General features: G+C 43.4%; 1 protein-coding gene across 2 annotated transcripts; it reads left to right on the top strand.

Annotated features, from left to right (window-relative positions):
- The first annotated feature begins 360 nt into the window (after nucleotides 1-360).
- Nucleotides 361-27,432, top strand: RPL7L1 (ribosomal protein L7 like 1). Of its 2 annotated transcripts, none has more exons than XM_088660393.1 (7): nucleotides 361-392; nucleotides 21,883-21,991; nucleotides 23,095-23,258; nucleotides 24,299-24,436; nucleotides 25,361-25,470; nucleotides 25,604-25,818; nucleotides 26,853-27,432. In XM_088660393.1, the coding sequence occupies exons 1-6, from the start codon at nucleotides 376-378 to the stop codon at nucleotides 25,810-25,812; spliced, it is 747 nt and encodes a 248-aa protein (XP_088516519.1). In that variant the 5' UTR covers nucleotides 361-375; the 3' UTR covers nucleotides 25,813-25,818; nucleotides 26,853-27,432. The 2 variants fall into 2 exon arrangements, with proteins under 2 accessions (XP_088516519.1, XP_034969592.1); XM_035113701.3 differs by lacking the exon at nucleotides 361-392 and adding an exon at nucleotides 21,496-21,541.
- The last annotated feature ends 237 nt before the right edge of the window (nucleotides 27,433-27,669 follow it).

Raw genomic sequence — 27,669 nt, 5'->3', positions numbered from 1 at the left:
CATATGCACGGAATTTCCTGGGCGGAAATTGCTGAAACTTTGCCAAAAAAAGCTTATAATCTGGATTTTCACTTTTAGAAATATGGCAACCCTACATCAGATAGGAACAAATAAGCCTACATTTCTCAGTTTTCCCCCTTTAACCTTCAGGCAGAACCTCAGTTAGCTATACTGATTTATATTGATTTTTATTGATGACCTCACTTGGCTACGCCCATGCATTAGAGCCCTCTTCTCACACTAGGATGTAATTTGGCTATTTCCTGTGTGTTCTTTGTTTTTCTGCAAAGAAGTGGTTCAGAGGACTATTATGCAACATCACAACTAGCAGCAAGCTGACCTGGGGATCCACTGCTGCCATCATTGCCAATTTGGATGAAGAGTCGGTCCAGGTAAGCTGGTAGAAGCAGATTGCCAGGTTAGCCACAACTTCTGGCCACCAGGTTCACAGCATTAACATCCCCAACATTCCCTATTAGGGGTTGGGGGGCATGCATTGCTATAGAATTGGATCCAGCAAAGTGTGCAAGATGGGCCTCACTGTCTCTTTTCAGATCCAACCCCAAAACTGTCAATCCTTTGTTCTCATTCCAACTCAGACACCTCACAGACACCACCTCCAACCAGGTTTGGGAGGGGAAAGGCATGCTCAACTTCCAGAAATATCTTTATGCTTTATATAATAGTTTCTGTGAGAACCCATTACGAAGAAGATACTCAACAGACCCAGCTAAGCTAAGCTATTTATTTAAGAAAAACTCATTTGACCATCTTAGCAGACCACTCCCCCTCCCCATCCCATGTAGTTATATATAAAAAATGGCCCTCTTCAGACATTTCAGAAATGTATAGGATTACACCTCCAACCCATTTAGGGAAAATCTTTGATGGAACAGCTGCTAGTCCATTTAAACCCAGGATAGATTAGAAATTATCCCAGGAGAATCTTATTTTGAAACCTTGTTTTCTTTTGGATAGTAAAGGAATGTGCTTTGAACTTCTTCCACCTTGTACTCTTTGGAAGCTCAGTGTTATTCTCTGTTGTTCATCTTGTTAAGAGTTCATGACAAAGAGTTCCTCTAAACAGGAAGGCTGTTTTATTACTGTCTCCTGAACAATGATAACTGAACCGAATTCTCTCTCTCTCTCTCTCTCTCTCTCTCTCTCTCTCTCTCTCTCTCTCTCTCTAAAAAAACAACTCTTTAATATGTTTCTTAATCATTGACATCAGGGAAGGTGTACCAGGTTGACAGCAATTTGTTTGTGTTCAACTTTGGGAACTTCTTAAGGGTGCTGGAAAATTACCACGGCAGAACTAAAAGAAGGCAATGAGAAAGAAACCGGTAGTGATGGTGAGACACTTGGATTATTAAAATACTTTGCCCACCACTGCATTCATATAAATGAAAGGAACTGTGGTCATTAAACAATTAACTTTGAAGAAAATGATGATAAATAAAAAAGTATTGCCAATGACATGGTAATTTTGGATGCAGTTAAAAGTTGTCCACTGGCTCTGGCAGGACCATACAAAGATATTTTAAAGCACACACAACAGGGTTATGAAAAGGATAAACGTCTATCGTTGAGGAAGATTAATGTGCAGGGACAGGCAACATAAACAACAATCCCCATCACCCCTAAAATAGATTGAACTCATGAGAAGGTAAATTTACACATTTTTTTAATGCATTGGCCATGATGTCCAGGAAATCTCCCAGGGAAAGGTGTTACACCTCACTAATTGGCATGAAGCTTACAAAGCGGAACTAAAGTGCTTTGTTAAGGTACAAACAGAAGAAAGAAGTGGGGGGAAATGCATGTGAAAGAAGATTTAGGCCATAGGGGGGAAAGAAGAGGCTGACCTGTTTCTCTAAGGGATGGGGCATTTGATTAATTCTGGATACACACGCACACAAATATATATATATTCACAAACTTCAAGAAGATTGAAAGGTTTCTTCATGTAATTTGGAACAACCCTCCCTCTATAAATTTGGTTATATCAAAGATTTAAGTGCATACAACACCTGCCACCCTTTGCAGTTGTGCAATCTTATGTAACTCAGATCACAGACTTAGGGTGACTGGAATACTGTCCCCGCCCCCAAGCTGTCCACAGTAAACAGCAAGAGTATCTAGGAAGCACGGAGACTTAGGAAAAAATTGAAGTTGCTAAAGTTCACACTCAGACCCTGCCATCTTGGGAGCTTCTGGCTGGGCAATTAAGCCTGTGTGGTCTTCTTTCAGGAAGCCACTATTGAACATGGCAGCAGCAAAGGAGCTGAGAAATGGCAAATGTCACAAAATTGTTTTGGAAACTACTGAATATATTTTTTAAAAATTTCATTGCAGGGAGTTGGACTAGATGACCCTCATGGTCCCTCTTCCAACTTTACAATTCTATGATTCTAAGATACGAACAGATTCAGATTTGTTTATTTGCATTTAATCATCAGACCATTATAAAACTAAAGTTTAACAGAGTGAAAGTAAAACAAAGTAACATCAAGAGAAGTTTAAAATAAACTACAACATAAACAAGCTTGAAATGCTGGATTTGCCTGGCAAATCACAGCATGCTCCTTTAAAGAGGAAAAATCGCTCCTTTTCAAACAAATATTAAAATGCAATAAAGTACAATGACAATCGGAATCAAATTACATAAACCCTAAATGAGTGAAAGCATAAAACAAACCTAGAATTCTGAATTCCTGTCTCCATGGCAGGACATATGACTATTTCTTAAGAATTTTCTCCTCTCATTTGTTAGTGACAAAAAGTGTATTCACTATTGTTTAATTCTCTTGTCCACCCAGTAGATCAATTACAGACTCAAAGTCTGCCCATCTCTTGTATAAAAATAGTAAAAGCAATTATGTATATAAAGACAGCTAATTACATATATGAAAACAATTTAAAATCCAGAATAGAAGCCAGATGGTGTCTAACAGTTTGCTAGAGAATTCTCCAACTTTGAAAACCATTAGTGTTTGGCTCTTCCTGGATAAAAGAATTTAATAATAATTTCCAGCTGATTTTGATAAGGTCTGGCAGTATGCCTCTCTGAATACTTGCTGCTGGGTATCACAAGTGGAAAGAATGCTTTTGCACCAAAGTCCTGCTTGTAGACTTCCCATAGGCTTCTACTTTGCCACTATGCTGGGGTGTGGGGGGTGTTAGGGGAGGGGCAATACCTCTGGTGGGAGACATGTCATGCTCCTTCTGGGGTAGTTTGTCCACCTTTAGTCGCCACCCTGCATTCAGCTCATCTGTGGCTCCTAGAAGCTGTCAGCATGTGACATCAGCCATACCCCAGGAAACGGCCTTGACTGGCTGGCTAAACCAGATGAGGGTAGTCTCTGATAGAAAGTAAACCAGACAGCACTTTGCACACAGGCACAGCATGTTTGCACATCTAATGCAAAGATCTAACCACACACAGCACTTCTGAGAAACTCTAGCAAACTAGACAGGGCCTGTTTCAACCCACTGTCAGAGGATGTAGCCCTGCCACAAAACCGCAGTTCTAAGTAGGGCACAACCACAATTGTGCCTGTAAAATTCCAGATAGACACGTGTATGAAGGTACCAGGTAGATAACGCCACTTAGTGGAGTTAGGTAAATGACGTTGCATCTTGGGGTGCTCTCTCTTGATTGGTGGATGAAGTACTGCAGAAAGGCTGATCTTCACTCTGTCAAAAAGGTATAAAAGCTCTCTGTACATGGACAAGGGTCGGGCAGAATGAGGAATGGTTTTTTCCCTATTGCTCCATATTGTTTTGCCGACAAACCAATAATAAATTTGTTCAACTGCCTGAGATTTCGTCTGGTCAATTTGGGAAGCCAGTCGTCCACCTTACACTGTCAGCATGTGACAGCAGCCATACCCCAGGAAATGGCCTTGACTGACTGGCTAAACCAGATGAGGGTAGCCGATGGATCTCCTACAGCCAAGCTGGTGCCAAATGCATTGCACTGCTTTCCTTTGGAGCACATCAGCGAGGCTGAGAGTCTTGTCGTCTGGGCAGCCCAAGACCCCTATACATACTGCTAGGGCTAAGAGCAGCCAATGCAGTGGTTTGACTTCACCCCCGGAGGCACACTCCAATGTTTCTCAAGACAGATGGATGCCACCCAAAAAAAAGAACAAGATGCTGCACTACTGGACTAGATGGGCCTCATTACCATATGGCAAGCCAGATATGGGGAGGCATCCAGCGTTGTTGCTCCTTGAGTGGAAGGAGAGCTGTAGACATGGAATGCAAATCTGTCTATCTAGCTATCTTCCTTTGAAGGTATTTATAAATGGCCATTTCCCTAGTAAGAATCTTACATGGCAAACTATTGCCTCCTGTTTAAAGAAAATTGTACCAGCATTAAAGCAGAGGATTGCAACAACCGTCATTGTAGGGGTGGCACATTAATTCTGAAAAAAAGAGCATTAATTAAAATATAAACAAGCTAAAACCATGTTCAGACTGGAATGCCGTGTGATTAGAAAAAGAAACTGAGAATCAACACTACACAACTGGGCTTCCTACTGCTATAATCCATATGGTCCTTTATCAGGAACATCAAGGGACTGTACACACAATGTGTAGCACAGTATCGCAGCAACACAGCAGGAGGATTCTAACTGTTGAGTTCCCCACAATTTTACTTTGGTATGTTTCAGCCATATTCATATTAATTTTAATTAGAGCTGGAAGAAGGCCATGGAGAAGATTCTCAAACGTTTGTTCAGATAAAAAAGCACACAGATGCTTTGATGATATTTCCAACTACCAAAGCTACTGCAAATATTCACACCAACAGATGTTTATTCTGGGACAGGACAATATACTGATATGGCTTCACGATTATGTGTATTTGGTAAAGAGCTGTTAATACATTTTATTTGACCCTATTGCACAGCAATTTGTACAAAACACCACCATTTTAAGCAATTGTCCAAATACAGTAATACAGAAAAGGGCATATGGTTTGTAATGTATAGCATTAAGAAGAACAGCTAACTTTAATCGTAATTCCTTATGGATGTGTTTGATTTTAGAAGGTAAGCTAGAAACCACCTTTTCTTCTCTATCACTTGCTCAATCATCATTATAATGCAGTTAGTTACATACTTACACATTTTTTAACATATTCTGCTCCTCTGTGGCTGCTGTGCTTTGCTAAGCCGTGGTGTAGCAATCTCCAGACAAACCATGAGCTAACCAAGGTTTACAGCTTTGTTTCATCTGAGAGAGTTAAACCAGGCATAGGCAAACTCGGCCCTCCAGATGTTTTGGGACTACAACTCCCATAATCCCTGACCACTGTCCTGTTAGCTAGGGATGATGGGAGTTGTAGTCCCAGAACATCTGGAGGGCCGAGTTTGCCTATGCCTGAGTTAAACCATGAGGCCAGATTTGGACAGCCACATAGCACAGCAGCAGTCTCCTCTCTGGGAGCCCACTTGTTTGCTTGTTCATGATAAACCAAGGTTTGGCTTAGCACTACATGTGAACCAGACCATTGATTGTTACAGCTCGTAATAGAGAACCCATACATTTAATATGAATATGTATGTTAATTATGGACTTCAGCGACAACCGTTTAACACTACTCTTATTTCCAATTTAAACAAATCTGATTCTACGGGAATGTTTCTAATACTGTACTAATATCCCTGTAAGAAATTAACTGAAAATTAATCCTAGTCTCTTTAAAAAAGCACTTCCACAGACACTTGAATATGCCTGGAACAGAAATATAATATGCTTGGCTGCAGGCCAGAGCACGATTATGCATGCTTAAACCTCATGCTCATATAACTATGTAATGAATCGCAGCCTTCGTCAATTATAAATAAAGCCATTTCCCTTTCTAATTATGTTAGGCAGGGATAGACTTCTAACTTTGTCAATTACAGGGGCAGGAATGGTTTCCCTTTTAACTAGATTAGCTAGGAGCAGTCTTTTAAGCTTGAGGCAAACATTGGAGCCTCCAACATATAAGAATTTGGTTTCGTAAAAAGGCTGTGCTGTTATTTCATATATTTTTTCAAATACTGTACTGTACTTTTTATTCCTTTTCCAATATTCACAAAAATAAAATAAAATAAAAAACATAAAACAAAAATAAAACATGAAAAAGAACAACATAACAGTTCTTACATTTTTTACTTAACATTGTTGACTTTCTCAATTCCCCCCACACTGGGTCCATTTTAAAATCTCAATTAAGCAATTTTCATTTTATATCTTAAATCATTCTAACACATTTTATCATTATCTCTCAACTATTCTATTCTAAGTACATCCGCTATCCTCCACCAATAATTAATCAATTAATCCAAATCAAAAATAATTTCCCCATCCTCTATCTTTTATTTCTCCCCTTAGCCTAAAATTTATTACCAAAAACTTTCCATGAATTCAAATATTAATTTTTCTAACATAATAACATTTAATCACTTAAAACTAAATCAGCCCCCCTTCCCCCAGATTCAGGGTCTCCCAGATGATTCAGCGAGTTCCATAGGTCATTCCAGTTTCGGCTTATCTAAAGCAATCAAAAAGTAACATCCATTATTGCTCCTCACCCCACTCGCACCCTGTCCCTTCCTATCCACCCTTCTTCCTTGGTCATCCCCTGCTGCCTCCCCAATTCTTTAAATGTTACAAGGCACCATCCAACTGCTTTCCCACTTTTTAGCCCTTTCACAATTTTCCTTTCCCTTAAACTCTGGCCTCAGTATGGATTCCGCCCTCCCTCGCTCACTGGGAGGGCATTATTCCATACTGGTTCTTCTTTAAAAGCTCTTGGAATCAAACATGAATCTTGCCCCCCCCCCTCTCACTGGTGGAACAATGTCCCCTTCATCTTCCTTTTCTTCTTTTAATTCTACATTGTCCAGGACTTTCATTGGCATCAGTAAAAGGAGGGGAATAAAAAATAGCCACCCCCATGTCAACAATACGTGTGCATATATGTAAATATGTATCTATGTATCTGAATGCATTTTTTAAGGATTTGTAACTGCATAAATACGTATGCCATAAGGTCTGCACTTCTTTTAAACAGCTTCAGGTTCTATGTAAAACCATGCAGTTTCTTTAGTGTTGTAATATAACCACAAGTGTTAACATAAGGGTATATCACCTTTCGACCGATGTTCCCGTAACATCAAGTGAAACCATTTTGTAGTTAATTTTCTGTATTCAGACACCCAAAGAACTAAACTTGATTTATTTTGCTATGTTCTGATGTGGAATACTCTATGAAGAAAAACACCTTGTGAACTAAAATTATAACCACTTTTGGTCATTTATGAGAGGTGAGTTTATATAATTTGTAAGGAGACCTACCGACAGCTATATACACAAAAACATGCCAGTGGATTAATTGAGAGATAGACTGGGTGGTCCATGTCTCTGTTTACAAGAAGAAAACAATAATCAGGAGATGAAGTATCTTCTAATATAAACCTTCCTGCAAAATGCCACGGATCCATGCATTTTCCCTTTCTTTTATCCTGCAAAATTGTTAGAATTGAATACAGGCTTGCTTTCCCCAGTAATCTCCATAAGTCCTCAACAAATAAAGGAAGGCAGTCCTTAGACGTGGAAGAAAACAAACAAAATGAAAAGCCTAAACAATCTGAATCCCCAGCCTCTGAATTTTACAAATATGCTCTTTCACAACCAAATTGCCATCAAGCCAGAAGAAATCCATATAATCCAGATTTCAACAATTTCCCTAGCCTTGTGCATCATGAGTTTCACACGTGACATGGAAGGCTTGGTGTTCCTGAATTCACTCCATTATGGCAGGAAATGCATATTGTTGAATGCTTTGCATTAACTTTACAAAGCACTTATGTTTGTGTGTCGAGGCTTATCAGAAATTACCTTAAAATAACTCACAACTGACACAAGAATTATGGTTTGGTTTTTGGCAATTAATTTAGTTAATTACACCAATTTTAATCCGAGTGTTGGCTTAGGCTTTTGGTTATCCACTCATCCTTCCTTAAGAAGGACTATCCCCATCTGTCCACTTAGGACAGGACTCAATCAGCTGTCCCCTTCGGACAGGACTCACCTCATCTGCCCAGTTGGGGCAGGACTCACTTCAGCTGTCACCATGGGACAGGACTCACCACTGTCCACTTGGACAGTACCTGCTCCGACTTCCTGAAAGGAAGTCAAGTAAACATACCTGGGAGAGGAGGTGGCTGAGCCCAGTCATTCCCTCCTCTCTTTTCCCAAGAATGTTCCCCAAGGCTCTTACTCTTATATAATTGGGCCCACCATCCCCGCCAATGGCGGGATGGTAAGGACAAGAGTGTAAGCCCCGAGATTCCTTTAACGGAATACTTCTATATGGAGCAAACGGAGGTGGGGGTAGACATCTGGATGCCACACTCCTCTTCCAACCGTTAACCAACCAAAAGCCTAATCGCCAACCTAACAAGTTGTGACAATTTGCTAAGCAGTAGGAGAAAACCAAGAGGCAAAGCCAATCAGCCAATTGGAAAAATTCCTACCGGCCCCTGAATACAGGCGGCCCCGAAGGCATAGCAATGTCATGCTAACCTGCAAAAGAAAGCGGCGGGTGGGAGGGGATTCAAACGCCAAGGCAAAAGTGAAATTAAAATGGAGGGCATAAGCTTAAAAGGGAGATCCCTCCACCAATCCTGGAACCGAGATTTGCATGACCACACCCCCATTACTCAGCATGACCTGTGGCCTAGGCTACAGCCCCAAACCCTATATTAAATTTCCTAGCAGCCCTACCACAATCCGCTTTATATTAGATGATATAAAGCGCTTTGCCTCATAATGCGTAATTCCACTCATAGCAGCTGAGTTGTTAAATTGGAAAGGACGTTAGAAATAACTCACAAGGGGCAAGCAGCACACCTAGCATAACGTGGCAGCATCTCTAGGGTACAATTATTTTTTCCTGGCCCGAGGCTGCTAACAATATGTAGAAGAAAGCTTAAAGCAAAGGAACCCATAACAACAGTCGTCATTGTCCTAGAATTGGGACTAATTCAGTTTTGGTGGTCTTCAACCTAGGCTATTGGGGGACTTTACTATGCTTTGATGGTTGTAGTGCTACTGCAACCTATCTTAGGTCAGGTAGCAGCCCAGTAATGGGAAAATAACTTTGAAGGACATCATTTGCATATGTTGGAGTAAAAGACAACATTTTAACATTTCATCAAGTTCTTGGAAAGCTGAGGCAGCCAACCTGTGGTCTCAGCCTAATTCCATGAAATCCTCTTGACACAATTTCAAGGTGAAGAGGAGGAAAAGGAGATGGCAGAAAGGGAGGGAGGAGAGGTATAGAAAGATAGAAAAGGGTCCATTGCTCTTAACTCCCTCCCAAATTTTGTTGCCAGCCCTGCTCATTTTGACACCAGCCCTGCTCACTATAGCTAACTTGCCCCTGTCAAATTACTCCTGAGGGGTAGTGTTCCTCAACAACAACAACAACAACAACAACAACAAAGAATTGTCCACCTCTGCAGATATTAACCATAGTTTAAAACTTTTTGCTCGTATAGGTCAGAGGTGTTCTAAGCACTTGCAATTAATTCTGTCCTAAAGTGCCAAGTACCAGCATGTCCTCACAACTCATTTCCTTTGTTAATTGGCACCAAACTGCTAATGATGATTTATTTCACACAGTACAAAAGTCACACTTTTGAAGAGCACATTGTATTTCCTTAACCTTTTATTTCGGAATAATAAAAACGAACACCATGGATTTCCTTTCTACTTGCTCAGCTTTAGAAGGAATTCAATGCATCTCATCCTAAGCACTTGTTTACTGATTCAGAAAATCTTGTGAGTAGCACATTAGTGCAATAGCTGTCATCAAAGCAGAATGCAAGTCCAACTCACATTGAAATTGGTAATTGGTAAAATGGTTTAATGATGGCTAAAATAGAATAAAATATAGACAGGCAGACAAAAATATTGCTCCAGAAAGCATAAACTCACCATTCTTGTTATCTTAGGCCTTAAATAGAGGACAAAGTACTACCAATGGTGGTAATGAATAGTAGCAATGCTATTCTAAAAATCTCCTCCAATAAGTCCTTAAAAGAGATCCTACCGCCTTCAGATGGCAGGCTACCTAAGAGAGGTTTTTTTTTATGTGGGGGCACCCATTTGTGAACTTCCTTCCCATGGCAAATTTGCTTGGTGCTGTCATTTTGGGCGCCAAGCGAAACCTGATCTGTTCACCGGTTTGTTTTAACAGATTTACTAATTTGGCTTTACATGATTTGAACAGATCTAATATAAAGAGTAGAATTCCTGATTAATGTACCGCATGCAAAGAGCAAACTTCCCTTCTCTCCCCAAAAGAAATGCAGCCACCCTTGATATTCTCTGCTGAATGACAGGTCCAAATCCTTGCTTATTAAAGCAGCATCGAATTTATGGGGTTGAGCTTATATAACTCTGCAGCTGCAGGGTAATCACTTCAGCCGTCTGTAGCTTCGGAGTAGTTTCTGGCAAGAGAGCGGGCGAACCTCGAAGGTATCCAAAGAATTGTTCTGTATATTAATCAAAAGAAACTAGAAAGTATGACCATTTTTGGAGAAAGAGAAGGAAAGGTATGGATAAGAACCCAAGTCTACAATCCTATGTGTACTGATCTGGGAGGAGACTCACAGTACAACATACTTCTGTGTAAATATGAACAAAGCTCCACCCCAATTATAAATTTCAGCCTGCAGTCGATTTGACTCAGTGGGACTTACTTAGGAGGAAGCGTATCTGATTTGCTAGTCACTCTGTTCTGTATTTTGTCCATCAAAAATATATTCTTTGAGATGGGGTAACCAAAACTGTATACATTATTATCCTAAACACCAAATGCAGGAATCACAGCTAATGACTTCCTGACAGATGGTCATCCAACCACTGCTTTAAAACCTACAATGAAGTAGAGCCTGCCACCTTCCTACGTAGGTAGGTAGTCTGTTCCACTGTTGAAAAGCTCTTACCATCAGAAAGTTCTTCCTAGTATTTAGTCGGAATCTGTTTTCTTGCAATTTGAATCAATTGGCTTGGGTCCTACCCTCTGGGGCAGCAGAAAACAAGCTCACCCCATCGTCCATTTGAAGATGGCTATTATTATTCTCTTCTCCAGAATAAACATACCCAGCTCCCTCAATCATTTATCATAAGGCTTGGTTTCCACCCCATTTATCATCTTGGTCACCCTCTGCACACATCCCAACTTCTCAATATCCGTCTCTGCAGTCAAAACAAAATAAAAATAAAATAGGATAATTCCTTCCAGTAGCACCTTAGAGACCAACTAAGTTTGTCATCGGTATGAGCTTTTGGGTGCATGCACACTTCTTCAGATACACTGAAACAGAAGTCACCAGACACTTATATATAGTGAGAGGGTGGGGAGGGGTATTCCTCAGAAGGGTGGTGGGAATGGGTGATTGGCTGTTAGGTGTGGTAAACCTCTTGATAACTGTTAGTGACTGCAATTTGTCTTACAGGAAAAAGCAAGGGGTGAGATGGCTAAAAATAGCTTTATCATGTATAATGAGATAAGAATCCAATGTTTCTATTGAGACCATGGTTTTAAGTTTGGTAATTCAGCAACTTCTCTTTCCAGTCTATTTCTGATATTCTTTTGTAATAAGACAGCTACTTTGAGAACTTGTATAGAATGTCCTGGGAGATTTCCTACTGGTTTCTCTGTCTTGTGATTCCTGATGTCAGATTTATGTCCATTTATCCTTTGGCTTGGGGTTTGTCCAATATAGAGAGCTGAAAGGCACTGTTGGCAGGAAGGAATTTTTCTATTTTATTTTTGTTTTGTTTCGACAGCAGACCAACAAGGCTACCTACCTGTAACTTCTCTGCAGTGGCACCCTCCCTGTAGAATGCCCTACAATCGGATGTCAGGGAGATAAAGAATTACACAACTATTAGAAAACATCTGAAGGCAGCCCAGTTCAGGAAAGTTTCTAATCCCTGACATTTTATTATTTTTTGCTGGAAGCCGCCAGAGTGGCTGGGGAAACCCAGTCAGATGGATGGGGTATAAACAATACTACTACTACTACTACTACTACTACTACTACTACTACTATCATTATCATCATCATCAAACTGTGATGCCCAGAACCGGACACACTGCTTCATGCAGAGTCTGGCCAAGGCAGAATAAAATGGTGCTATTACTTCCCTTGACACTACTTAGAGATACTTTTGGGGGTGGGGGTGGATTCAGTTCACATTTAAGCTGAATCTATCAAATTCATACATTCTGAAGCAACAGGGCCGTCTCGAGCAGGTCGGACGCCCTGGTGCTGAGGCGCAGAGATCGCTCCGGCGCCCCCATCCGCGCAGCACGGCTTCAGTGCGGCTTTGCCGTGCAGCGCCCCCCGGCGCCCCGCGCCACCGGGACTGCACCTAGAACCGGGCCAGTGAAGCAAGATGAGAACCAAATAAATCCAAATTTTGCATTGCAGTAATGAACGTATTAGTGAAATTATCATACAGCAAAGTGCATTTGTATGCTAGGATAAATTGCTAGCAACAATGTGTATATTAGTCAAAACAGCAGACAAAAATGTGATTATTAAGAGAAATTCACACTAAAATGCTGAATAATTTTATGCGGATTAATAAAAACAATTCACGAGTTGCTGCAGAAAGTTGGAGAACTGAATTTGAGGCTGGTAAAATGAAAAACAGAACTGAAATGAACGTTGCCTTCCATCCTTAGTGGTGGCTGGGGAGCTCTTAGTAAGGGTGTCAGGTGAATGGAGAGGTGGTGGCAGACACAAGCTGGGATATAGCCAGCTGGCTGTGTCGTTAAGGCAGCTTGGACATATTCACATCCTCTACATTAGATGTAAGAAAAGCCTGCCTCAGTTGGCAGGTCTTCAAGCAAATGGGTAGAAAGTGAGAGAAACGTGAGCAGGGAGGTGAGATGGCAGACTGTGAAAAGTTTTCTGGGTTGGTGAAATTCTGAGCAACAGCTCAAAAGTTCTTAAAGTTCTTCTGCCCCCTTAAAGCTTCTGGAAACAATTGCTGGCAAAATGATATGGTGTGCATGCATTGTAAATTATGAAGCGAAAATTTGTCAGGACTTTAATGTTTGTAGAGGGAGCCCCCTAATGGATATATCCTATGCACCTAATGGATATATCCTATGCACTCTACACACTCCTGCCCAGTAAGCCCCACACTAGCAACCCCACTGTAAGCAACAAACAGGCACCAATCAATTCTACAAATTACTTATTATACCTTATGTACTCAGGCAACAGAGTTACGTGATGCAGGTAACACATGTACTGTACATGGTCAGATCCTGGGTCTATCTAGCCAAGTACTGTACTGCTTATGTTCTCTGGCATCAGCTATCAAAGGTTTTAGGAAGAAACCTTTCTCGGTTCTGCCATCAGAGAACCTCCTAAACTGGAGATGGTGATGAGTATTACGGTTATCTGTTTTTCCCAGCCAGAGTGGGTTACAATGAGTTAAAAACAGGGATTGAATAGAAGAACTTGCACATGTGACACATCTGTTCCAGCTTTGCCTTCAAATATTTGGCTATTTGCTGTCTAGTTGGTGCACATATTTGACTGGTCACCCCCCCCCCCCAGAGAACTCCTTACCTGCTCATGGAGAAGGCAACCATGTACTTGCTTTAATGCGGGTCTTCCATGATTAGTTTTCGATCAGCTGCCCTAGATTTTAAAATATGCAAAGCAAAAAGAAATGTATTGCTTCAAGCTTACTGAGGATGAGTTTAAAAATGCCCTGACTCAAGATTCTCTGATGCTATTGTTTTTCATTTTTAAATATTTAGTATTTGTCATTTCTGTATCTTTTTGGCATTTACACCAAATCCTGATGGCTTTCAAACCAATGGGAGATTTTGTAATTATTTTACAGTGATTACGCCTTGTCAATGCATTAATATATTATGTTCAAAACCATATTTTAATGTAAATTATATATGTTCACAAACATTAGCCAGATACTATTGCCTGTTTGGCTCTCCTGTGAAAATCAATACCTAAACTCTTGTCCCACAAAACAAAGGATATGAGATTACTTGCACAGCATGGAAGAATAACTTAAGATGAAGGAAACACTACAGACTGAAAGTATTACTTTTCATAAATATAGCACATGTATTGTTGCCAGGGGGAAATGCTCAATGAATATCACAGATTTGTTGGAAGGAGCAGAAATATATACACAGCTGTGCAAATGACCCTGATACCTGCATTGACTATAATGTCAATATTACAATATAATATTTATATTATGATTACATGACTCTAAGGATTAAGTTACTTCATGGCAGAGCTCTTACACCAGATATGTTTATACAAATTTACATCAATTAATCAAAGAGATCAGGAATATGTAATCAAATCAAATCCTACTTAAAGCAAAATTGTTAAGGAGAGAAATTCTCTCAGCTCCCAACAAAACTCCACAGTAGTTTGCTAACTCTTATCACTGCTCACCCTGATTCAGATTTATCTAGGATAGGAGTTTTGAAAATGAATAGTGCAGAGATAACTAAAGCCATACTCCAACACAAGAGTTAAGTACATTTAAGTCAATTGATTTCAATGGACTTCAGCATACTTAATTCTACCATTTCATTACAGTATAGTTTATGGGACTTACTGTACATGAGCACAAGCAATTAATCTCATCGCATGAGGCTACTATGGTCACATTTATGGAGATCCAAATTTCCCTTAGTTAGTATACTGTGAGAGGAGACATTGCAGGAAGCAACTGGATTTAATTTGAACCTGCAAAGTGAGATATTGAACTTCATTAACATTTTGGGGTCGAAACAATGCTTGGCAAACACATTGCTAAGGATTAAGAAAATAAAGGTGGAACACCCACAAGTCAACCTTTCTTAAAGCTAATTTCAAAGGTGCAGCCGTGATTAAAATACATTCCTAGGGAGCTTATAGCACAAGCAAGAGAGATCTAACCATTATCAGTGCTGAATGATCCCAGCAGTTACCATAATGAGAGGGGGATATATTTTTATTTTTTTACTTTGGTTATTTGTTAACTCACTGGGATGACTTACAGATGGTTTCGATAGAAAATCCACTGGTTATGACAAAGTTTGCCCAATTACATGTTCATAATTCCTTGGTTTTTTTTAAAAAAAAGTTTGACACAGTTCAAGTTCTCCATAATATTGTAATGTACAGCATGTACAGGATTCTGATTGCTGTTGCATTGCATCAAGGATCTTGTGGTTTTAAAGTTCAGTTTCCTATTTGGAATGATGCTGCACTGCATCACAGCTTTTCTGTCCGTAAAGCTGCATCAGCAATGAATCATTATCACATTTGTTTATTTGCTGTGATACAAGAAGAGTTATTATGAGATTACATAATGTGGGTGTTATGTACTGAGCTGAATCCTAGAACAATAGGATTCAGAATCAGCGGGAGCTACCAATCCAACTCCAGGTGGAAGTGAATCCGCAACCTGATTGGCCTGCTGGAGCAGCCAATCAGGCGGCTGGCAGAAGTGAATCTGCTACCTGATTGGCCTGTAGGAGCAGCCAATCAGGCTGCAGGCAGAAGTCAATCCACAATATAATTGGCCCACAGGTGTAGCCCTGAAGTAGCCAATCACGCAAGGCCCATTGTGTAAATAAGGTATATAAGCAGATGGTTTTGGGAAAAGAGCGATTCTTCTTCTCCTCTTCTCCTTGATGACTATGAGCTGAATAAAGAGCATGAAATTCACTCTCGACTCCGAGTACATTTCACTGGCGACGAGGATGGGATCCTGCTGAGCTGACCGCCACCACGCACTGCACCGCAGCACCGCCACCTGCTGCACCGCTGCATCGCACTGTGCATCCAGGCTTCAGCTCCAGGACCCAAGGAACCCAGAATGGCAACCGACAGCAGCTTCTCGCCATTCAAACCAGCATCAGGAGACTGGGAAGGGTACGCCGCCCGTTTCAACTTCCTCCTGCAAGCGAAAGAAGTCACCAACGATGCCATGAAGAGGGCGACATTCTTCAGCGTCTGTGGAGAGGAGACGTTTGAAATCGCCCGGGCTCTCCTTGCACCTAGAGATGTCGCTACCGTCTCTTACAAAACAATAATGGAACGGCTGAAGGAGCACTTCTCACCACAGCCCTCGGTGGTAGCTTGCCGAAATGCCTTCTACGCAAAGCGGCAAGCCCCGGGGGAAACCATAACTGGGTTTGTGACCTCCCTCCGCCAAGCCGCCCGGCTATGCAACTTCTCAGATTTGGAGAACATGCTTCGTGACCGCCTCGTTGGTGGCCTGAGGGACGAGATGTTGCAACGACGCCTCTACGCCAAAAAAGACCTCACGTTCCAGATTGCTCTGGAGGAAGCCCTGGCAACCGAAGCCGCCGAGAGGTCAACGCAAGAGGCACGACCGGCCCCGCCATCCCAACCGAGGGTCTACCACGAAGACCTCACCGACGAATCCGAATTTGACAGGGAGGAAGTACACCGAGTACAGCGGCGCACTCAAGCAGCACACACACCACAGCAGCCTCGACGAGAAGGAGGGAACTGTGCAAGCTGCGGGGAGAACCACGAGAGGAGGACCTGTCGTTTCCGCAACGCAGAGTGCAGGCAGTGCAGAAAATTGGGACACATCACCCGGGTGTGTCGGGCTCGACTCACCCGTCGACAAGCATCAGATGACCGACCCAGGAGCCCCAGGTCACACGGCACCATGCACCAAGGCAACTCGACGGAGATCACGGACTACCAGGTATTCCAGTTGCCCCATCCCAGCACAGAGAAAATTTATATAGAGGTACAGATAGAGGGAGCCCCATGCCGCATGGAGCTGGACACGGGTTCAACTCTATCCATAATCTCGGCCCGAACATTAAGGGAACTGTGCCCTAATGGGGGTCCCAAACTAAGGCCGGCCCCATTCACCCTCCGGGACTTCCAGAAACGTAAGGTCCCTACAATGGGGGTGGGGACCTTCAGGGTGCAATATCGAGGGCGAAAGCAACAATTGGACTTGCTGGTAGTTAAGGGCCCCTACGTTAGCTTACTGGGACTGGCATGGTTTGGACCTCTGGGGCTAGCCGTTACCGGGGTGAACCGCACTAGCTTACAAGTGGACGTGGACGCCATATGCAAAGAGTTTCCAGGGGTTTTCGATGGGGCATTGGGACGATATACAGGACCCCCCATTGCCCTACAGCTAGACCCCGCTGTACGACCCATCAGGCACAAGGCCCGCCGGGTCCCGTTCGCCCTGAAACCCCGCATAGACGAGGAATTGGACCGGCTCGTGGAGCAAGGAGTGCTGGAGCCGGTGCCCAACGCCCCCTGGGAAACTCCAATTGTCACACCCGTCAAGCCTAATGGTTCGGTCCGCATCTGTGCAGACTACAAATGCACCATAAACAAGGCTCTCACGGCCCATGCATACCCAGTGCCAGTGGTCAGCCATGTCCTCGCCACCCTGGCTGGGTCAAAAATCTTTGGCAAACTGGACTTGGCCCAAGCGTATCAACAGTTGCCTGTGGACGAAGCCACAGCAGAGGCTCAGACGATTGTGACGCACAGAGGGGCATTCAGAGTAAAGCGGCTGCAATTTGGCGTTAGCGTGGCACCAGGCATATTCCAGAATCTAATGGACTCTCTCCTTAAAGGGATTCCTGGCGTCACCCCCTTCTTCGATGATGTACTGATCGCCGGGCCCACACCAGAGGAATTTGAGGACCGCCTCCGCTCCGTCCTGCACCGTTTCCAGACGGCGGGCCTCAAGGTGAAGCGGGAAAAGTGTTTACTGGGAGTGCCGCAGGTGGACTTTCTGGGATTTAAGGTGGACGCAGAAGGGGTCCATCCAACCGGTGACAAGGTACGGGCCATTTGTGAGGCCCCAGCGCCCAAGAGCAAGCCCGAACTTCAGTCATTCTTGGGACTATTGAACTTTTACCATGCCTTCCTTCCCCATAAGGCAGCGGTAGCGGAGCCCCTACACAGACTCCTAGATAAAAGGGCCCCTTGGGTGTGGGGCCAGCGACAAAGGGCCGCATTCCAGGCAGTCAAGGACTTGCTCGTCTCGAACTCGGTCTTGGCACACTTCGACGAGAGGCTGCCAGTGGTGCTGGCATGCGACGCCTCTCCCTATGGCATCGGCGCTGTCCTGGGACACCAACTCCCAGATGGAAGAGAGGTGCCGGTGGCATACTTCTCCCAGACGCTTGCTGCAGCCGAACGAAACTACTCACAGATTGACAAGGAGGGTCTGGCAATCGTGAAGGGCGTAAAAAAATTCCATGATTTCTTGTACGGGCGGCCCTTTACCATAGTGACTGACCACAAGCCGTTGCTTGGCCTGTTTGCCCCCGAGAAGCAGACCCCCCAAGTGTTGTCTCCACGTGTCCTCAGGTGGTCAATTTTCCTTGCCGGCTACCAGTATGCACTAATCCACCGCCCTGGGAAGGCGATGGGCCACGCAGACGCCCTCAGCAGGCTACCACTACCAGAAACAGGCCCCGACCCAGCGCCTGCGCAAGAGGTTATGACCCTGGAGCTGCTTCCCGACCGACCCATTCAGGCACAAGAAGTTGCGCACCATTCCACAAAAGATAGGGTCATCTCCCGGGTCCTGGACTGGGTGTGGCGAGGATGGCCCAGCAGCAGCCCCGGGCCAGAATTCGCTGGCTACACAAACCGCAAACATGAACTGTCGGCCCACAAGGGGTGCCTGTTATGGGGAAGCAGGGTTGTTGTTCCCCAGCCCCTCCGCAAAAGGGTCCTCACAGCCCTACACGAGACACACCCAGGGGTAGTGAGGATGAAGGCCCTTGCCAGGAGTTATGTGTGGTGGCCAGGGATTGACAGAGAGATAGAGGCCTGGGTACAACACTGCCAGACCTGCCAAGAATCCCGCCCGGATCCCCCAAGGGCCCCAGTCCAGCCCTGGGAGTCCGCCCGACATCCATGGTCACGCTTGCACGTGGACTTCGCTGGCCCCTTCCAGGGAAAAACATTCTTCATAGTGGTGGATTCCTACACCAAATGGCTGGAGGTCGCACTGGTACCGTCCACTTCTACGGCGGCAGCCATCCGGGTACTACGTAAGCTTTTTGCAACCCACGGGCTCCCTGATACCCTCGTCTCGGACAATGGAACCGCATTCACGTCAGAGGAGTTCCAGACCTTCACAGCGCAGAACGCCATCCGCCACATCCGCTCAGCACCATTCCACCCTGCCACCAATGGCCAAGCGGAGCGCATGGTGCGGACCACCAAGGACAGCCTCCGCCGCATGACACAAGGGGACTGGGAATACCGCCTTGCCGCATTTCTTCTAGCACAGCACAGCACCCCAAGCACAACGACGGGCCGGAGCCCAGCTGAACTACTAATGGGCCGGCGCCTTGCAACTAGACTGGACCGACTTCATCCCGACAGAGCTCAGGATGAGGTAGTGGTGGGGAAAGGCAGGAACCCCCGGACATTTGTGGCCCAGGACGCAGTGTACGCAAAGAATTTTGGGGCAGGCCCAGCATGGGTACCCGCCACAGTCACCAAGGTGACCGGTCCCGTGTCGTACGAGGTACTAACGGAAGGGGGGCAATGTTGGCGCCGCCACTGCGACCAGCTACGGCGACGATTCCCAGGAGGAACCCGGGAGGAGAGCGGGACAGAGGGGTCCCAAGGGGACAGCAGGGCAGTGAGGCCTGTAGAGCGAGAGGGGTGGGCAGGGGAAGCAGAAGCAGTAGGCACAGAGGGGCGCCCCGAGGCTGGAAGGACACCGGAACCAGAGCCACAACCTAGTGGTTCAGTGGCGCCAGACCAGACAGCCCCGGCACAGCCAGCAGCCTCGGAACACGAGCCAGAACCAGAACCCCTGACCAAGGAACACCCCAGGCCACAACGCACACGGAGGCGGCCAGCAGACCTTGGGGACTACGAATGCAACTTCCCGGGCAGGACTGGAACTTAGAGGGGAGGGGTGTTATGTACTGAGCTGAATCCTAGAACAATAGGATTCAGAATCAGCGGGAGCTACCCAATCCAACTCCAGGTGGAAGTGAATCCGCAACCTGATTGGCCTGCTGGAGCAGCCAATCAGGCGGCTGGCAGAAGTGAATCTGCTACCTGATTGGCCTGTAGGAGCAGCCAATCAGGCTGCAGGCAGAAGTCAATCCACAATATAATTGGCCCACAGGTGTAGCCCTGAAGTAGCCAATCACGCAAGGCCCATTGTGTAAATAAGGTATATAAGCAGATGGTTTTGGGAAAAGAGCGATTCTTCTTCTCCTTGATGACTATGAGCTGAATAAAGAGCATGAAATTCACTCTCGACTCCGAGTACATTTCAGTGGGCTAACATAATAGGATGGTATCTGAAGAAGTGTGCAGGCACACGAAAGCTCATACCAATTACAAACTTAGTTGGTTTCTAAGGTGCTGTTGTTGTTGTTGTTTAGTCGTTTAGTCGTGTCCGACTCTTCCAAGGTGCTACTGGAAGGAATTTTTTAATTTTGTTTCGACTACGGCAGATCAACACGGCTACCTACCTGTAACTAAATAATAGGATGAAAATACCTTTATCCAGTATGAATATGTGAGAGCACCAATGTGGTCCACTGCATGGAGTTGGCATGTTTTCCTAGCCTTCACCACATGGCCAGCAGTCCATCGATCTACAGAAAACACATACTAGATCTTTAAAATGTACACTATATTTGGATTAGTATCCCTGTAAGAATGATGCATAGCTCCACCTGCCTCATTTGCACATCCATGGAAAACGCTCTCATTTTACAAGCCCCCTTCTCCGCTGCCGCAAGGACAGCAGCAAAACTCAGGAATTTTCTGTACTGTATTCTTATAACTCAGCTCTTCTTTCTTGTAAGCAGTGGTGGGTTTTTTGGTGTGTGTGTGTGTGTGTTATTTTTCTAACATGCATAAACGGAACATATCCATACTACACTACATTACAAGGCTGTTTTAAAACATGGGTCATTCACCGCCCCTCGCCCCACTCTCACAAGGCATCAACATGAACATTTAAAAAGGGGTTTAAAACTGAAGACCGTTTCTTCAACACGAATAAGACACGAAGGGGCGGGAACTGTATTTTCCCCTGGTTTTTTTCTTCTTCTGAGCGCTGCTGCTTTATGACAGCTATCCCAAAATCCTGGAATTCTCCGCGTATTCCCTTTTATGGGCAGTTCTCACTGCTCTCCCCAGGATGGAGCCTATGTTTAAAAATGAACCCGGAAGTTCGCACAATGAGATGGTTTACTGCATTTTCTTAGCTCTATAACGCTAGGGTTACCGTCTGTATATCTCTTGAGGACGAGAACCATAGAGAGAGATTCTAGAGCGGTTTAAACCATGCAATTTAAGGGCAGGGTCTCAACGCGCCTGTGCGTGAGATGCGAAAAGCTTCCTTCCGGAAGGGGTACGCATGCGTAGTGGATCGAAACGGGACACAGGTGGCGAGGAAACATGGCGGAGCCTGAGTGAGTTTTCGAGGGGGAAGAAGTAGATCGGGGGAGAATCCGTGTCCATCCTCGGGAAGGGCTTGGGCTTCTGCTTTGTTTGTTGGATGGAGGCATAGTCAGAGGCCTGTAAGAACAATAGATACGGGTCACAGTGCTTTGTACTTGATCGGTGGAGGGAGATCGTACGATATGGGAAACGACCGCTTCTAGGAGTCTGTGTGTGTATGTTTACTAGAACGAATAAGTCATTGAATAGGACCCTTTTGTGCAACGCATTATGTATATGAATGTGTGAAAATCGTTTTCTATTAGATCTGTTTTTGTGTTCTGTCTGACCCGTTCAAACTCTTCTGTTTTAGACCACCAAAGAAGATTCCCCGGGTGCCAGAAAATCTACTGAAAAAAAGAAAAGCATATCAAGCAATCAAAGCTACCCAAGCAAAGCAGGCGCTGCTGGACAAAAGAAAGGTACGTGAGGCATATTATAGGTCAGGACACTGTATGCTCACCTGATCAGCTCAGGCAGGAATCCCTTTGATCAGACCAGCTGTAACTACCAATTACATGTGAGATAAATGATACGTAGAATGTAGAATCAGGTTTCAGGTAAAGTCTTTGGGAAAAGAGAGGTGCTTTAGAATAGAAGGATGTAGTCTTGCTTACTTGGATTTCTAGGAAGTATTACCACCCATTTCACCTCTCCAGTATTGTAAGAACAAGTACTCCCTCACAGCTTTTTCTGTCCTTCCTTTATCAAACCTTTTTTCTTGAAGTTCCTCTGTATGACTCTTAAACCAAGACTTGCTTGAACCATTTTGTGACTGAATCAAACTAGAATGCTATATTTGATATAAAGTTCCAAATTCTATCACATCTCATCTGCTTCTGCATTGTAAGTTGCCTGCCCCATTTGTAATCAGGCCCTGACCCTTCTTCCAGTCAATTGTAGATTAAGCTCCTTAAACTGAAATCCAACCCTTTTTCTGAAAGGAAAAAGAAGTACCACATAAGTGCTTCAGTTCAGAGAGCAGAAATAAGGTTAGGTTAATTTAAGATAATTGTTACTATACTGTTTCCAACAAACTTTGTGGTTGAACATTGCCCTGCAACTTATTGTATTGATATGTATTGAAAATGCTCAGTTTTTCAATAAATTATTTGACCTTTACATTATCAGTCACTCGGGTGTGCTTGCTGCCATATTCTTATCCTGTCATCCAGGAAGGGAGTAAGTGTTTTTTCCAGTTATAACAGTAGGGCCACATGCTAGCTAGATATGTTATGTGTTTTGCAGCTGAATAAAACACATTATGAATAGATGTATTGGAAGTTCATATCCTCTTATTACTTTATTTCATTTATAAGTTTCCCTGTATTTTAGGGCATAACCCCAAAGATACAAAACTATGATACTCTTGAGTGCTGTACACAGCTGGCATGTCATTGTACTGAACATTTTGTACTGAAAAAACATGCTGAGCATGTTGACCATTATGTACTAAACTGAGTAGCATGCAAATGGTGACTTAAAATAAAGGCATGTCTTTTAAAGTTCAATTTCCTTATTGTAGCATCAGAAAGGAAAACAAATCAGATTCAAACGTCTTGAGACATTTTTGCGGGATTCTCATCGGAAACACAGAGATGATGTCCGTCTGAGGCGCATGGAACATAAGCCCCGGCTGCTCCTAATGCCTGAGGGACACAAACTGGCTTTCGCAGTACGGATTGCAGAGTAAGCATCTGTTTGTCACCTGTAACTTAGTTTTCCAGCAATCTGCTGGTTTTCACTGCTTTGCTCAATTTGTGCAGATTATGTGGATTTTTTAAATAAAAAAATTAAGTTACCATCCTTGGACACGTTTGCAGAACAGTGAATTGGTGGTATTGATGAATTATGACAGAACAAAAAATCTTGAACTGAACCACTGGCGGAGGAAGAGGAGTGCGGGGGGAGCGCACTGCCCACAGTAGCGTGATCCTGGTGGGGTGCCATCGCAGCTCCCCCTCCCTGCCTGTGCTGGGTGCCACGCCCCTGCAGGCGGCATGCCACACCATGCCCCCGCCTGCTCTCGGTCCCCCGGTACCGGAGTATGAAGCTCCACCACTGAACTGAACACTGAATAAAAGCAATAAGAGAAAACCTTGGCTTCCTGCTTTTGGTTTGTTTGAGTGAAGCAAACCATGAGCATTGGTTTGGACATTATGCTAACCCCAAGGGTAGGGAATTTTATGCAATGATGTGACGGGTTCCTGATGTCCCCTCTCCCACACTCATAGTGCACTTCAAAATGTAGGCAGGGGCGCCCATCGGACGTCATTATGACACCAGGTGAAGCTTTTTCCTTTACAGAATGGCTTGATTTCAAAGGACCTTTGGGCAACAAAGCACTTCCTGCTTCTACAATTGGGGCTTGCACTTACTGTCAAATCTGGTTTGCAGAGAATCGGGCCCATTATTGTCCCTTTACAGCTATGATTTTACCCACCCCACAACTGATGTCAAAGGAGTGGCTCTGGCTAGAGAAAATCAGCCTTGTGGGCCAAATTTGACCTGTGGGCTGGAGGTTCCCTATGCCTTTGCTAAGCCCAGGGTTTATAGTTTGTTGCCTCCTGCTGAAGGGAGAAATGAAACATCAGGCTGTAGCTTTAGGACACAACTTTCAAGAAAATGTAAATAGGTGATTGTTGATGCATATCTATATTTGTTTCCTCTTACTCTGGAGCTTTCTGTCCAAGGTGAGAATTTGGCTGATTTCTCCTACTTTGATTTAGAATTAAAGGTGTGAGCCTACGTGTGCGGCATGTCATACAGAGGCTACGGTTGAGAAAGATTTACAGTGGCACATTTGTTAAGTTGTCACCAACATCTCTAAAAATGCTGCGAACTGTGGAGCCTTACGTGGCATGGGGGTGAGTACAACTTATTTTTGTGTGTGTTGATGGCAGTGAAATGAATATGAAAGGCATCATAACTTTGAAAGTGTTAAGTAGATTTCTTTTTTTGCATGCTAATATTGGCATGTCAGGAAAGATGAACTAGCTTAAAATACAAAACTCAACTTATTTTTCTAGGACCTTTTTGAGGGTGGGGGGTGGGATCTCTCTTTTCTATCACATCTCATCTGTTTCTGCATTGTAAGTCGCCTGCCCCATTTGTAATCAGCGCCTGACCCTTCTTCCAGTCAATTGTAGATTAAGCTCCTTAAACTGATATCCAACCCTTTTTCTAAAAGGAAAAAGAAGTAACACCTACAGATTAAAGGAGAAAGTTAACTGCTACCATTAACTTTATTGTAAGGAGACTTACTGGGATATTGCATATATCCAACTAGGTTAATACATTTAGTGTGGGTCTTTTTATCTGTTGACATCCATAGACGTTTTGCATGAAGGTGGGTTAACAGCATAATATACATTTGTAATATACATTGTGCAGGGGGTTAATCATGTGACATGGGCTCAGATTAGGTGGTGTTTGCAGTCTGCTTCAAAAAAGATTTTGTGAATTTGTCTTCTGAAAACAATTTAGGCATGAATGCTGCAATAATCCACTTCGTAACTGAACTATAAAATAGACAGGCTGTTAATACGTTAACAAAACTTTGATTATAAAAATCAAATGCATTCTGTCCTGGAGCAGTAGCTTCAACAATTCTTGACTAGTTCTATTCCTTGTGTCCTATTGACAAAAGGTATGTTCTAAGGATGAGTATTAAAAAACAAGTTAAGTAGGAAAATGTTACATAGTGTGCTGTGAAATGACTAGTGTTGTGGCCATTCTCTGGGAGCTAAATAGCAGCAGCAGCAGCATCACCACTAATTTTGTGTTTACAGTTATCCGAACCTGAAATCTATTCGAGAGTTGATCCTGAAACGAGGCCATGCAAAGGTCAATAAGAAAAAGCTTGCTTTGACAGACAACATTCTAATAGAGGAGCATTTGGGTAAGAGATTAAATGTGGGAGAGGACACTAAGCTTTGGGGCAGCATGTGCTTTATTGTGATCTAGGAAAAGGGTAATGAAATGACCAAAGAATTGGATACTACTGTGTTTCTAAAATCATTTTTCCCTCTTAGGAAACTGTGGTATTATTTGTTTGGAAGATCTTATTCACGAAATTTACTCAGCTGGGAAACACTTTCATGAAGTCAACAAGTTCTTGTGGCCATTCCACCTGTCAGTAGCTCGCCACGCTGCCCGCAATAAAGCGGGGTTCCACAAAGAGATTGGCGATACTGGATTTCGAGGTACTGGAATCAACCAACTCATTCGCCATTTGAACTAGGCTCAGGTGGGTACTCATTAACACCAGCTTTTGTGGATTTCAATTACTGCTTAGTTATATGTTAAAAATGGTCTTAGAGTTCAGAAAATGGCCGTAGTTCAGAAAAGTGGACATCATTCATTCTGCTGTTGGATTGTGAAATTATAGGAAGATAGGGAAGCCAAAATCAAGTTTCAATCTCTGGGTATAAAACCAGAAGATGGGAGTGATAGATCTGAAGTTTGGCTCCTCGGCATCTTAAGTTTGCAAGATTGGGTAGCACAGATGGAAAATACTTTTTCTTGGACTTCCTGTAGAGTAGGTGGTGCAGAGATGGATGAGCTGATGGTCGGGGCCAGAATGAAACAAGTTCGTGTGACTTCATATTCAGTTGGACTAAAAGTTTACTCTGCAGTGGATCATACTTTATAAAAATCCATGTGGTTTGCGTATATTAGGTCATATGCTTCGGAGAAAGGTGGAGAAAATTCGAGTTAGTTTAGGTCCTTGCATACAGTTGTACCTCGCAAGACGAATGCCTCGCATAACAAAAAACTCGCTAGACGAAAGCATCTTGCGATGTTTTTGGTGACTCACAAGACAAAGTTTTCTATGACCGTGCTTCGCAAGATGAAGTTTTTCGGTGGGTTGTCTTTTTGCCGCGGCAACCCGCACTTCGCAAGACGAAATTATTGCTAGATGAAGTGACTCGCGGAACGAATTAATTTTGTCTTGCGAGGCACCACTGTACTATGAAAGCATAACTAACTGGCAATTCATAAACCCAATTCATTTAAAGAGTAGTTAATTCCAAGCACCATCTTAAGTTCTCAGTGTTTTGAGGTGGGTTTTTTTTTAACTGTTCAGGATCCATCTCCAGTTACACTGCATTTTTGTCTGCTAGACAGTAACGAGTTTAACTCTCAACAGCAACTTCCTTGTATACTTTTTTCCCAGCTCAGTCATAAAAATAACATTTGCTCTTAATATTTTTCCAACAGCTTTCTTCAGTAGGCACCAAACATAATTATAGTGATTTCTTTTTACTTTCTTTCTAACAGGTTATGAATGCTATTAAGGATGTTCTGGATATATTTATTTGTACTCCATGATGTACATTGGCTCGTCATACTCCAAGATGACATTACTTCTGTTCCTTTCTGTCTTCTCTGTGTGATGGTGAAACTACACTTCCATAGTTGAGTTGGAAGATATCCAAGATGTGATTTAAATGTTACCCTGTGCATAGAACAGAATGGAAAAACAGAAGAACTCCTAAAATTCCACTTGCACAGCCCTCTGAAATTAATATATTGCTTACAAAGACAGCGGGGATGTTTTGAAACCCAGCACTGCTTTTTGCATGGAGTTTCATTATGCATTTTGAATACACTTGGCATTTTTTAAGATACACACTTGGAATTGGAAACCTAAATCTAGTGAAATTCTTCTGCAGGAAAATCCTGAACATGTCAGGATCCTCTTCCCAGATTGCATGAATTTGCTGGCAACTAGTTGATGCCTTAAATTCTCCTGTCAAACCCTTTGGCCAGCCCATGTCTAAAATAGCCACTTTGAATGTAGTCCTCAAACTTCTTTTGTATGTAAAGTCTCAAATAAAAAGATTACTTTTTTGCTTTTTCTGGGGCTTACATATATGTCAGACAAATGCAAGAACTGTTGGCTTTTGACGCTTGTAAGCTATTTATTGAAAAGATGAGCAGTTGTTCCTGTTGGAAGTATTTGGAGCTTGCTTCCGAGTCAGTTCCCCCCTCTTCCCATTGATGGGCACATTTCCTCAGGGTATTAAGGGTTACAGGTAAAGGTGAGCCATGCCCACCCCAGTTCATGCACTTCTCACCAATCTCAACTATCTCC

This window comes from Zootoca vivipara, chromosome Z1, assembly GCF_965207765.1.
Source record: "Zootoca vivipara chromosome Z1, rZooViv2.hap1.1, whole genome shotgun sequence".
NCBI lineage: Eukaryota > Metazoa > Chordata > Lepidosauria > Squamata > Lacertidae > Zootoca > Zootoca vivipara.
Note: the sequence above shows the minus strand (reverse complement) of the source record. Positions and strands in the feature narration are given on the sequence as shown.